Here is a 14,819-nt window from a genome sequence, read left to right on the forward strand (position 1 = left end):
ATGAGGGGCCAAAGTATGGATACTACCCTGAGCCAAAAAAAGCTTCCTTATTGTTCATCCAGATCATGTTGATGAAGCCAAGAGTTGCTTTGAGCAAACCGGTTTGAAAATTGTAACTGGAAAACGTTATCTTGGAGGCTTCATTGGCGATAAAACTACCATGAAAGAATTTGCTCATGAAATAAAAAATTGGCAGGCTAATATTCAACTTTTGAGCGCTGCGGCCAATTTCTGCCCTCATGAGAGTTTCTCGGTGTTCACTAAATCAGTCCAGGCCGAATGGAATTTTCTCATGAGGGTTGTCCCAGGTTGCGATGAATTTTTGAAACCAATAGAAGATTCAATAAAAATTCAGTTCATATCAACAGTAACTAACATTTATAAAGTGAGTAATCACCAACGTAGCCTGTTCAGTTTGTCTGCTAAGAATGGAGGATTAGGTATTCCTGGCCCAGTGGTAAAAGCGAGTGAACAGTTTGAAATGTCCAAGAAAACATCTTCACTGATTTCGGATTCTATTGTGAATGGAACGGCATTGGACGTCGACGCACACAAAACTCACGTTCGCAGCAGCAAACAAAGTTTTCAGCAGGAAAATGAGTCCCAGCAGAGTAAAACATATAAGGCTTTGTTAGAACAAGCATGCACACCAGAGAGAAAAAGAATGGAGCGGAATTTCAAAACGGGAAACTCTTGTTGGTTAACCGCAAAAGTGTCAGAGAGAGAGAGACAATTTTGTTTTGTCGAAGAACGAATTCCAGGATTCAATGGCGCTAAGATACGGTTTACGCCTAGCAAACTTCCGTGAAATGTGTCGGTTGTGGTGAAGATTTCCATGTTCAGCATGCCCTAATCTGCAAAAAAGGAGGCCTGATTACACAAAAGCATAATGAAATTAGAGATTTATTGGGAGACTTATCGTGCCTTGCATGGACTTACACTAAAAAAACAGTAATTCGTGAACATTCAGAAAATCAGAAAGCTTTAAGATCCGATCTTCTCATAAGAGGTGTCTGGAGCCCGCAAGAAAATGCCTCGTTTGATATTGGTGTCACAGACACTGAGGCTAAATCTTACAGCAACAAAATCCAGAGGATGTGTTGGAAAGCTGCGCTGACGAAAAGAGGAGAAAATACTCAGAGGCTTGCCATGAAAAACATATCGCATTTACTCCGTTAATTTTCAGTGTTGACGGCATGATGGCCAGAGAAAGCAAAATTTTTCTCAGAAGACTGGCGGACAGACTCGCTTCTAAGTGGGATAAACCCTACAGCATTATCATGAACTGGGTCAAACTGAGATTGAATTTCGCAATCTTAAGGGCTTCAAATCTGTGCATAAGAGGAACTAGATCTAAATGGAGATCGTTTCGCTATGAAGATGGAGCTTTTATTCCTTAAAGAAATATGTTGACATCCAGTTGTAATCGGATAAAAGTTATCAAATATTTATCACGATACTTGAGAGGACAGCGTATTTGTAGAATAAATGTCAGCTGGCATGGATTCAAAAATCTGTTTTATAAGTCAACCCAATCAGCAGGGGCAACAAATTTTAACGCCATTTATTAGCGCTCTGATGTTTTTGTCACCCAATGAGTGGGTGCATCAAACTAAAATCAAATTGAATATGGTGCGAGCAACTTCAAATGGGCTCAATTTGAAAATGTCATCATCCCGAAAAACTACATGATGTATCCAGAAGAAAGACCTCTAGCGAAGTTAATGCCTAAGATCACAAGTTTTTGTTCTGACCTGATCTAAGTGGGGAGAACAAAAGCATATTGCAAGAGGCCTTTTTCTTGTTGTGAAGAAAAGAAACGGACTGCTGATATTTGATTAAATTAACTGCTAATCTGCTGTGTTGATGAGAATATCATGTTAACCAAGTTAATTGTCAGTTGATTTTGAACTAAGATTTTGTTGCAATTTATGATTGTTTATGAAAAAAAAATTAAAGGACCGCTCTGCCAGTTTTTCCTTGAAAAGACTGCAAATAAAAGAACTTCAAAGTAGTGTTCTCAATTTTAGCAAAACACATCATAGCCCAAAGTATTTATATTGTAAAGAAAGACAGGGCAACAATACAACCCAAGTTCTTCGGATTGTAGAAAAGGACAGCGCCTAAGTAAAAGCCGTTGAAAGGCTGACGGTGGCTTTTAATGAACTACTAAAAACTTTCAAACCTTTATCAAAACAAACCAAAAATTAAAAATTAATAGAATCGTTATCAAACCTCTTAACCAAAAAGTTGAAAAAAAACTGTTTTAAAAAGCCATATGTGAACAAAAAAAATTGCTCACTTTTTTACAGGGAAAGATTTTGAAAAGCCAATTTAAAAGTGTTTTCAATCTTCCTGGACAGCAGCTTTGCATAAAATTTCTTTTAATTTGTGGAAACTTTTTGGGGTGCAAAATAGGCACAAGAAGAGAAGAAAACGATATCAGGATTAATATAGAAAAAAAAAGTTTAGAAAGGCCAAACTGTCGTCATTGAACATGAAAATTTGGGGCCTGATACTCTTTGACATACATCATTTATCAAATGTTTTTCACGCTCTCAAGTTAAGAACAAAAGCTTTTGCAGATGTCAACTAGCTATTAATATTGTTTCGATACAGCAAACGTCAATATGCCTTGTCTTATATCATAAAGCTAATTCATTTACCTTTAAATTTACTCAGTCCAACGCAAAATAGACTTAGCTTAGACTTGATTTGTCTAAAATACACAGCGGTGTTCACCAAATAGGCTAAAGGGACCAAACGCTGTTGAGTTCAAGATTATAAAGATCTAATTCACTTTTCACGTGTTACAATCAACAAGCGTAGTATCAAATAATGTTTGAAATAGTCACAACCCAAACATCTATGGCCATAAAATAAATTGACATGACCCGGAAAAATTTCAATGCAGACATTATATTGAATATAACTAAACCAATTTTAGAATCATTGTCATGCCATTTGAAGATTCGTTTTTCCATGAAACACGCAACTAAAGAACTGGAATTCTATTTGTAGCAAAATAGCCGGAAGGTTGCGGAATACAGCTGCGAAAAAGACATGCCTACCGTTGAATACAGAAACATACCCAGCAGATGGCCGGAAAATAGCCGCCGTTGATTCTCATAACCACAATTGGGATTAAAACAAATAAATGAAAAATTGATTCATAAAAAATTTTTAAAAGCGAACTATTTTGACGTCACTTTGTAGTTGAAAAAACTTCTGTAAAGACTTATAAGAACAAAGTTCAAGTATCGTGCATGTAAAATTGCGCTCTGGGTTTATCAAATTTCCATTTTTGATTTCGTTTTTTTATACCGACTCTATTCATTTTGAATTGCTTTGCTGAGCAACTGCTGCTTAAAATGACCTTGAAGCCTACAAAAGTCGAAAAGATTTCACGCGAAATGTTGAACACGTTGTGAATTAAGGTTAAGAACACGTGGTGAACTCGCGAAAAAAAATCGACGAAGTAAAAAAATCACAACAAGCCCTCACCAACAATTCAAAGGAATCCATTGATTATAAACAAAAACCAGAATGGACTATGAACGGATTTGTGAAAACAAAAATAACAATAGAGAATGCTAATTTTGTTCAAACAATGTTTTCTTACACTGCTTGAATGCGAGTGAAAATTGCACGCCGCAAAACCACTCACCTCACTTCTTTGGCGTGGCCAAATGACTACTCCAATTTGACTCCAAAAAACATACAAACGTGTGAGCAGATCTTTAAAAACCAGCGCCCCAATACAATTCAAAATTTCTGAAATGAAAAATTAGGAGCGCTATAATAGCCAGCCGAAAAGCTGAGGGCGGTTATTAAATATAAATGATTTGGAAAAGCTAGCGACGCCGCTTTTACTTTGAGATAAAATTATATGACATGTTCTATTCAATTCTGCGGCAGCATTTATATCAGGGACCTTTATTACACAAACCATAGCACATAAAAGGAAAAAACACTATATCAGCGGAAGACAAGTCTGATAAACAATTTTGGCTACGAAAAACACAGTTTCTCCATTAAAGGTCAAGAGTTATTTTATAAGGGAAAAGTTATCGCTGAAAATTTTAACCCGAATAGTATGCAATCCTCTACAGATCAAAACGTCCATACGTCCTGACTACCAGCCATCAAAATCTCGTCCTTAAACTGTAGATCCTTGCTGAATATTAATCGAAGAATTAGCCTTGATATTCATCTCAAAGTTCATAAACCCGATATTATCTGTCTGAGTGAAACGTGGTTTGATTCGAGAGTTGATGACACATGTGTCTTCATTTCAAACTTTTATAGCGTAGTTAGTAGAATTGATCGATGTAATGGTAGCCATGGAGGAGTTGTTATTGGTATGAAAACAGAAATTAATGTTCACAGTGAAACAATCCAAGCTAAATCTCCTGTTGACTTTGCAACTTCGGCTCTCTTTTGCAATTTAGAGCAGGCAATAATTGTTATAAATGTTTACAATCCACCTCATGAATCGCCTTATCGCTTAGAAGTAAAATTGTTTGATACTTACTTACACGAAATTATTAGTTCGGCTCATGAAAAAGTTCTTAAAAACAATTTAGATCTCATCAATGTGCTCATAGTAGGTGATGTAAACCTTCCTGGAATTGATTGGAGTCTCCTGAGCAGTAATAATGCCTATGAAAAAACATTTTGCCAGGTTTTTCGGAAATACGGATTTTGCTCTCTCATAGAGGACAAAAACGTTAAAAATGATTGCTTTCTTGCGGTTTTCCCTGACACTATTTCTTTTGCTCATATCCATGCAACGTTTTCCGATCACCCAATGATTAGCGCTGAAGTAAATTTTTCTAGCAGCCAGGTTGAGAAATCAAAATCAGTTTATTCTTTCCGAAAAGCGAATCTTCCCAAAATTGCTGAAAGATTCAGTTACTTTGATGCCTCAGCTGGAGATATAAACCACACACTTCAACATTTTTATGATGAAATCAACTTTTGCTGTATGGCTTTTATTCCTCGGAAAACGAGAAGGCGAAGGGAAGCTCCTTACTACTTTTCGTCTCATTCCATTCACGCAGAAAATGTTCTAAATACAGCTCGACGACGTCAAAAAGATAAGAACATAATTGAAAGGCTTGAAAAGAATTTAGCTGATTCACTTGAACTAGATAAGACAGTATATCTGAACTCTTTTGCAGGTTTAACTCTGACAGAAGTTTTTCAAAATCTTAAGAGCTTTCGTCGTATTCCTGATCTGCCCACTAAGATGAAGTTTGCTGGAAACAGTATTTCTGGACCGTTGAAAATTGCCAATGCTTTCAATCAACATTTTGCATCTGTTTTCAGAGAGGATACGAGCCCTCTTTCAGTGCCACTCGCTTCAGCAGACCCCACAATTTGTCTAGAAGATATATATTTCACTAACAGTGAAGTAAAATCAATGATCTTTAGTTGTCATTCGGGTTCTGAGTCCTACCATAAATTGCAGCCAATCTTATTGAAAACGTTTTCACCTGCCATTGTCCCAGTTGTTACTGAGATATTTAACAAAATTATAATTCAGCAAGAATTTCCAAAGAGCTGGAAGAAAGCAATAATTAAACCCCTGCATAAAAAAGAGTCGAGAATTGACATAGAAAATTACAGACCAGTGTCAATGTTGTGCGCGCTCTCCCTAATTTTCGAGAAATTACTGTATAGAAAATTTAGGGATCGTTTATGGAAAAATTTAGACAATCGCCAGCACGGTTTCAGGACCAAGCATTCTACTATCACTCAAATGATCCAGTATTGTGAAAAAATTTTTCGTTGTTTGAATGCTAAAGAGTCTGCTTTAAGCGTTTATCTCGATATTGCAAAAGCGTTCGATACAATTAATCACAATGCAATTTTGTTGAAGCTTACGCATTTTGGTTTTGATAACCAATTTCTCAAGTTTTTTGCAGATTATTTGTCAAATAGAACGCAGTGCGTGTTTGTTAAAGATGATTATTCGTCAGAGTTAGCTGTTACGAGTGGTGGTCCACAGGGTTCAGTGTTTGCGGTTTTTATGTTTGCTGTGTACATTAATGACCTTCCATCTCTAATGGAGAACAGCACATATCTTTTCGCCGATGACACAAAAATTATTGGAAGTCAAATGAATTTATTTTCACTACAAAATGATTTAAACAAAGCAATTAAATGGTCAAAAGAAAACAGAATGCAATTCAACAATGCAAAGTTTGAAGCTATATGTTTTGATGTAAAAAAGTTAGATCAGTGTAGTGTCCACTTGTATGCAGACGATACAGAAATTACATGCAAATCTTCGGTGAATGATCTTGGTGTAGTAATTACTAATAACTTGAAATGGGACAGTCATATCAATCAGCGGCTGTCAAAGGCACAACAAAAGTTTTTTTTCTTGAAGAGAAACGTTCCTTTTTCTACAAATACGAAAGTAAAAGTAAGTTTATACAAAAGTTACATTTTATCAATTCTCCTGTACGCGTCAAATGTATGGTTCTCGAATTGGCCAAATTGCAGAAAACTCGAAAAGATGCAAAGACGAGCGCTCAAGTGGGCTTTGAATAAGAAATTTTTTACAGATAGTGACTACAATCAGAGCCTCATTTCCAACAATTTGTTGCCGATCAGTTTTCTTTTGGTTCGAAATGATCTTCTTATGCTGAACAAAATTTACAACTGTGATACTGCCCTTAAGTTTGATGATTATTGGAAAGTTTTCAAGGGACCACGCAGTAACCGTTCTGCAGCAAAACAATTTTTGAAGACCAATTTTAATTGGACGAAATCAGTCAAATTCGAAGAGTATTTTGTCTTGAGAGTTGTGAAATATGCAAATGTTCTCTCTCAGCGAAATGACATCTCAACTTTTGACTGGACATGTCCAACAGTGTTATTTCGGAAACAGCTGAACTCGCTGTTGAAATTAAAGGCTTTGAACTTTAAATACTATCAGTATCCTGTTAATTGGTCCTGTTTCTAATTAGTTAACAAAGTGATTCCCGCATCGCGGGTACCAAGTCAATTTAATAATAATAATAATAATAATATCCAAGATACAAACCGATAGAAAGGAAAAATTTCAAAACATCTTCAAACTGACCAACCGACCAATTGAGCATGCCAAGCATGCAAAACATAGCCGGAAGATTGTAAGAAAATAGGCGCAATAGCTTAGTAGATCTGAAGTCTGAAAATCTGTAAATTAACCAGACCAAAAAACATTTTTTTTTCAAATAGCTGAGATGTTATATTTTGATAAAGAATCTGTTAAACCTATTGCTCCTTCTATTAGTTGCCCTCAAATACCCTTCAATAAGAGTGACACGCACTTACTCGACCCTATATCTTTGCATTTAAATAAAGAAAAGTTAATTTCAGAGAGGAAGTTATTTTTGAGAGAAGTAAGTCACGTTTGACCAAAAACCTAATCACGTAAATGAACTAAAAAAAATCTCGCTCATGCAAATCAGTTAAAATTGCATGCACGAATGAACAAAAAGCAGATTTAAAGTGATTGTGACGCCATATGGTAGTAACAAAAGTCTTGACGAAATAAAAAATCCAAACATAACCGACTAACGTCGGGCGAATTGCTCTCAAACAACCGGCGAGCGGTTGACTTCGTCAGTACCTAGCCACTATTTAGTGAGGTTAGCTTAACCTTGATTGAAGGGGCGTGAGGTTAGGGAAATAGACGATGACCTCACGCCAAATAACAGCCGCTGAAGTGCGGCATCAACAAAAGAGTTAAGGAGATAGAGTGCGATATGAAACGTTAAGGACAAAGAGAAGGAAAAAAAACGCCAACCAACACAGAGAATGAGAGAACTAGGAATTTTTTCCATGATGAGATTCGAAACTACAATTAAGTTTTCTAGCCTTGTTAGTAACTAAATCACATAGAAAACTAAAAGCGCAAAATTCAGAAGAAAAGTTTTCACATATCGCAGTGAAGAAAATGTTCAAATTTTTCGACTCTGGAATTTTTTCGTCTAACCTCTCTGCAAGACATAAAAAGCCTTGTTGGCCAGTAACAATCGTTAAACTCAGAAAAGGACAAAAATATTCAAAAATTTTAAAGAACAGCAAACTTTCACAAAATCTTGCTACAATTCGTGATATTATATTCTTCAGAAAACCATTCCATTGTCTCAAGAGACCATCCAGTATCCCTATTTCAAGCTTTAAAAAGTTTCGCTGGCCCATAAAGATCCATAGGCTTGAAACAATAATTTTTCACAGCTTACTATCAAACCTAGAAGGAGGTCCTGGTGCACGAAAAAAATTAACAAAATCAAAAAATATTTAAAAAACTTGAAAAAATTGCAAGAATTTCAAAGAAAATTGCTTGAATTCGTGATATTATTATTGTGAAAAACAAAAAATTGCATCTGGAAACTATGCAGTAACCTATTACCAAAGCCTAGAGGAGGTTTCTTGCCTCTTGAGGCTGGAAAACCTAAAAAAAATAAAAAAACAGGAAGATTGCCGAAAATTTTTCAAAAATATGTCAAAATTAGTAATGTTAAAATCTTTAAAAACACTCCATTGCATCTAGAAACTTTACAGTAACTTATTATCAAACAACAGAGGAGGTTCCTTGGCTCTTGAGTCGAGATAAACCTATAAAATGATAAAAATTTGAAAAAAAATTGCACGTTTTATAAAAAAATTGACAAGATTTGTGATATTAAAAAGTTGAAAATTATTTTATGGTAAAAAAACTTTTCAGTAACGAATCATCAGAGCCTATAGAGGTTTCCTGCTTCCTGGGGCTAGAAAAACTTTGATAATGACAAAAAAATTTTGTAAAAAATTTGAAAAAAATCAAGTTTTATCAAACAACTGCTAAAATTCGTGATGTTAAAACGTTGAAATCCATTCCATTATCATTAGAAACTATGCAGAGATAAAACGTGAAAAAGAAAGAGAAGGAAAGAAACGCGAACCAACACACATACACACACACAAACACACACACACAGAGAGAGAGAGAGAGAGAGAGAGAGAGAGAGAGAGAGAGAAAGAGAGAGAGAGAGAGAGAGAGAGAGAGAGAGAGAGAGATAAACTTGTAATTTTTTCCATGATGAGATTCGACAAATTCAAGTCTTCTAGCCTTGTTAGTAATTAAATCAAATAGAAAAAAAACAAATTGCAAAAATCAAAAGAAAAGTTTCCACATTTCGAAGTAAAAAAAATGTTTTAAAACGATTTCATTTTTTGTCTATGAGGGGTGGGGGGCAACAGCGCGCTGCTGGGTTGTCGTGGTGGGTGTCAACAGTGGGGGTGTCTTCAACCTCTAATAACCGCCCTTCACACCATAAGTAAGCAGTTGAGCTGAAACAGAGCTGAAAGGCTCTAAGAGCACTTAATGCCCACTGGGCGCTACCTGTTTATCCCGTTTTTGAGGACGAAAAGTCAAAAGCGTCAGAGGAAAAATCGGTCAAGCGAAAAACCGCATAAGAAAGACCGACATGACTAAAATAATTGCAAAAAACTGCGTTTGAGAGCAATTAAACATGCTGAACAAAATTTAAAAATATTTTTAAAGCATTAAAATTGTACCACTAAAAAAACAATTTCAAATTTTAAAAAATCGATTAACTCTATCAGATATACCTTGGCAGTTCAGGGTAATATTGATTGAAATATAAGACAAAATCAGCTGCAAAAACAACAAAAAGTCAATAACATTAAAAATTGAGTGAAGAATTATGAAGATTCTGTAAATGTGATTTTTAATTTTTTTTCAAAGCCCGGACAGCTGCTAGAACTAACACAACAGACTAGCGTCATGATCAAAAACATTTAAAAAAATTATCAACCACACTGAACAAGAAAAACAGAATGACAAGAAAACTTTCGAAAAGCTTGCGAAAATCACAAACATGTTGATCTTAAAAGTAACTGTTTTTTTGGTAAACTCTACAAACCAATTAACCTGCCGAGCAGCAGAGACCTGGCTGGACATAAAGAGACAAACATGCAATAAAGATTCGAAAGATTGAAAAACATCAAACAGTCGTAGTTAAAATAATCATAGTCTATGTCTCGAATTTTTGTGCAAATTCCAACGCAACTGCCAGAATTCACCCACATACCTAAAACTAAATATCACAAAATTGGGCCGGCAAAAGAACTCTATGAGCTGTCAACAAGTTTAACCCATTTGACAAATTCCAAAAACAGACAAAAAATCTGGTTGCCATGACTAGATTTATAAAACAGCAGATCACCAGTTTAATAAATCAATTTTCAACAGTTCATTTCAGTTTTCCAGATATGAAATATATGTTTCTATTCTCCCAACTTTGGTCAGGTAAGAATAAAAACTCATAATTAATTAAACTTGATCAATCGTGTTTTCATTTGGAATAGTAAAACCCACACAATCGGGTTTTCATACTCCAAATTCATTGGATAGTAAAAAGACAAAGTACCAATTCAATCCAAATTATTTGGAGTGAAAAAACCCAGGAGTAACGCAATAAGCTCCAGGAAATCGCTTCAGAGCTATGAAAGCCAAATATGCTATCAACTAGAATGAGCTACATCAAGAGATAAAGATTAAACTTACACAATTCAAAAACAAAAACACCCCAAAACGATGCCAGGGTCAAAGCTCAAAATATTTTCGTTGCTCAATTTTTGAATCGTTTTGAAAAACGTTCCAGAATAATTTTTAAGGAAGCTTATCTCTTACAATCTATTGACATTGCGCAGCTCTGCTGACTTGGAGTCATATGCCTTCACCATATGTGTGCTTGCACTGCTCGGTCTGTCAGGTGAAGAGAAGATAGAACATGAAGTGCTCTCACTTACAACTGAATCATTCAGGGTCGTATTGCCATCTGGGTGAAACTCTGGAGCAAACACTGTTCCCAGCTTCTCCTATAAATTAAAAAAATAGCTCTACAGAGAGCTCTACACAGCTCTACAAAGAGACATATTAAAATACAATATCAAGTATTCTGATTGGGAAATAAATTTAGACACCAGTAGTAAATAATAAGAGCGTTAAGAGCGGGGGGGGGGGGGGGGTATTCATGCGATACTAAACATGGGAATATAGGGAGTGATCATGAGTGGGAATTCCTAGGATCAAAAATAGGTGATTTCAGGGGGTTATGGTGAGAGGGTAATCCTTGTGGTAATTAAACATGGGAATATAGGGGATGACATTAATTGGGTCTTTTATAATACTTAAACATGGGAATATAGGGGGGTTTTTTAGGAGGGTATTTTTTTACGATACTTAAACATGTGAATATAGAGAGTGATCCCAAGTTGGCATTCCTGGGATCATAAACGTGTGCATATAGGGCCTTATGCTGAGTGGATAATAATACGATACTTAAACATGGAAATATAGGGGGTTTTTAAATGGGTATTTTTTACGATACTTAAACATGGGAATATGGGGGGTTATTTCAAGTGGGTATTTTTACGATGAATAAACATGGGAATAAAGGGGATTATCCTAAGCGGTCATAACAGTATAGGGGCGGAAAGATGGAGGGGAGTTAAATGGGTCACCGTTGAAAACCTTAACAGTGGGAATAGGATTGGTTGAATTAAAATGCAATTTCTCAATATTTTTGTTTTCTATATTTCTATCTCTTCCCTATACAACAAAAACTGGGTGAATAGGTTTCAAGTGTCATTTCTCAGAGGAGCGCCCAATGGCAACAATTGCAACGGTAGATTTGAAAAGTATTCACGAGTTATACCAGCAAGTGAAGAAAGAATATTCAGGGTATAGTGAAAGGTATCTGTATTTCTTAGCAACTTGTTTTTACTTGGATCCTGATCTTGATTTGGATATTGCACTGAAGTTAAGACCCTATGGTGGGCTCATTGGTATTGACAATTCTACACTTGACAAATACTTCAAAGCTTACAAAATTTTATGGTTGCATGCTATTCTCCATGACGCTTCCGGTTTTGTCTTTGAACACAGCGAAAAAGGACCAGGTTATTCTTACGTATCGCCCTGTCCAGTCACAAATGAGTATCTCGGTCACGTCACAGGCATAGCTTTCTGTCTCTATGTGAAGACATTTAAGAAAAATTTGTTCAGTTTATTGGAATGTTGAAACTGCGACCAGTTGTTCTTGATATTGAAGGCTTTCGACAAAAGAAATCGGGTTTTATAATCAAAGAGCTTTCTGTGTGTTCTCATAATTACAGTGATACAGTTTCTTTCCTACCCCCAAGTTCATTCAATATACTTTCCTCAAGTGAACAAAAGTCTTACCAGTGGGTTTCAAAATTTCTTCATGGTTTGACTTGGGAGAGCGGAGATTAACCCTATTGCTATTTGCAACAAATTATTCAAAGCATCAAACTTCGTTTTCCGTTTGCCGAGTTTTATGCAAAAGGAACTGAAAAGGCGGACACTTTGAAGAAGTTATTCCAAAGAGACGTTATCAATTTGGAGACGTTGTTATGTCCAAAGGTTGAAAACCTAAAATTATATCGCGACATAGCAATTTGTGAATTACATGCGGTAAGTTGTCCCAAACGACAACGAAGTAGACATTGTGCTAGTAAGAAGGCCAAATTGTTTTACCAGTGGCTGACGAATGAGTCGTCGTTTGGAAAAATCAACTCCATCTCTCCTTCAAGTGAATTTGTCTCCAAATTTGACAGTTTACAATTACATAACGGCTGAAGAACAGCTAACCGTTACATTTGTTAAAGAAGAGAAAGTGGATACCCGTGGTCAAACTGTACTAAGGAAGCAACAAGTTACCTGTACTGAAACAGAAATAGAGACACTGAAAAAATACCTTTCCCTCTTAGAATATTTCAAATTATACCATGTCTACTCAAGAGAAAGCGCGAAGACTGAAACTAATCCCTTTACCTATGCCCAAGCATGCAGTACCAGTTCAGATATCTCCAACAGATGAACGTCTTCCGGCTGAAATTAAGGAGAGCATCAGAGACAGCAACGTTGAGTCAGTTGTGTTCAGAGATAAAACTGACAATGTGAATGCAAAATATACTATTGCTTACAAAAAAAACTGATGAAAACTCACAATTTGTTTGTTATGAGTTTTTTATTCTCAAATAATTATGAATGAGCCTGAGTTTCAATTCATTGTTTAATTTAATAAACTGTTTCAAATGACCCAACCCGAGGACACCATTGACGCTGGAGGAGCTATAACTGACTTAGTTTTTGACGAAAATCACCAAGAAAGGCGATCTTGGCGGTTTTGTATCTCTAGAGTTCCAAGATCTGAGGTGGTTTATTTTACCCAAATTTTCATAATAATTTTTCTTATAGGTGTTTCTTTGGTCAAATTGGTGTTTTTTAAACTCGATTGTGAAGAATCAACATTCTGGTTTTCACTCCTTTCTTGCACAGTCGGATACGCTCTACCTAACCCGAAACTATGAATAAAATAATTTCAACTACCGATAGACTTTTTATGGCTGTTTGTGGCCCATCATGTTGTGGAAAAACTGAATTGATTTTCAAAATGTTACTTCAAAACACCTTCTCACCCAAGTTTGAATCAATATTTTATTTCTACCAGCATGAACAACCTAAATTTCAGTTCATTGAGAGAAAAATAAACATTCAGTTTATGAAGTTTTCCAGTTTTGAGCAAATATCAGAACTAGATGATTGCCTTTTGGTATTTGACGATTCATGTGAAGAAATTTTTAATGATAAAGAATTTTCTAAATTAGCGACAGCTGGACGTCATAAGAAAATCAGTGTGATATACGTAAAACACAACTTATTTCAACAGAGCAAATGGTCCAGAACTATTGATCTTAATACAACACACATTATTTTATTTAAATCGCCTCGTGATGTTCAACAAATTGGTTTAATTGGTCGACAACTCAACAACACACAATTTTTAAGAGAAAGTTATGAGTTAGCAACAAAGCAACCTTTTGGTCATTTATTAATTGATCTGGACCCAAAAACGTCAGACGCCTTACGTTATTCCTCTAATATTGTGCCTCCAGGCCCCTCAATTTTTTACTTACCTCCAGCAAAAGCTGTTATTACAAATTTAACCGATGAAAGAGAAAGAAATATGTATGCTTCAGCAAATGCTACAAGTATCGGATATCAAGTTAAAAAAGTTAATCAAGTCAGCAACTAAAAAGTTTATTTATTTTCTTTGCGAATGCTTCCTGAACGTAGTTAATGGTAACGTGCCCATCAACAAAAACTTGATAGAGACCGCAGAAAGCTCATTCAGAAAAATTTTATCTAAACAGACAAGTTTGAAGACGAAAAAGGAAATTTTTGCGAGAGAAATAGAACTAGTAAAAACGGTTAGCTTTGCTTGTTTTCTGTACCTGAAAAAACCATAATGCATGCAGAAGAATTTGTTCTGATTCCGAAGCGAATGTTCATGTCGAAACAACCATTAAAAAGCGAAATTCTCGACAACCCAGCCTATAGAAACAAAGCAGCTCAGTTAACACTCATGCAAAGAAATATGCCAAGTTCCGAGGACAGCGTGGAAAGGACAGATGGAGTAGTTCAAACCGAGCCAGTGTTAAAAGAGCGGGAAAAACAAGTAGACGAGCCCGAAAAAATGGACTCGATTAGTGATGACAGCGAAATTGATCCAGTTGTCACAAAAAAACCAGAAAGTGCCCCCGCAAATTTTGAATCAATAATGGGGCTAGTGAAACTGAAAGAAAAATACAAAATCCAACGTGCAGAAATTTTGCTTGATCTTATCTTCCAATCGGAAGCAGTTACAATTGGAGAGGAAAGCAAGTTACTATACATCAATCAAGAACCAACAAGTGTACAAGTCTCCAAGTTTTTGTATGATTTA

At 35.8% G+C, this 14,819-nt stretch overlaps 1 protein-coding gene across 2 annotated transcripts in view; it reads right to left on the reverse strand.

Moving 5' to 3' along the window:
- The window catches only part of LOC142349773 (uncharacterized), a 102,385-nt gene that overhangs the window by 19,086 nt on the left and 68,480 nt on the right, over positions 1 to 14,819 (reverse strand). For both annotated transcript variants that reach the window (XM_075401537.1, XM_075401538.1), the window contains exon 5: positions 10,700 to 10,887. In XM_075401537.1, coding sequence (XP_075257652.1) covers positions 10,700 to 10,887 — 188 coding nt within the window. The remainder of the gene's footprint in view (positions 1 to 10,699; positions 10,888 to 14,819) is intronic.

This window comes from Convolutriloba macropyga, chromosome 11 (genome assembly GCF_964194025.1).
Source record: "Convolutriloba macropyga chromosome 11, txConMacr16.3, whole genome shotgun sequence".
NCBI classification, from domain to species: Eukaryota; Metazoa; Xenacoelomorpha; order Acoela; family Convolutidae; genus Convolutriloba; species Convolutriloba macropyga.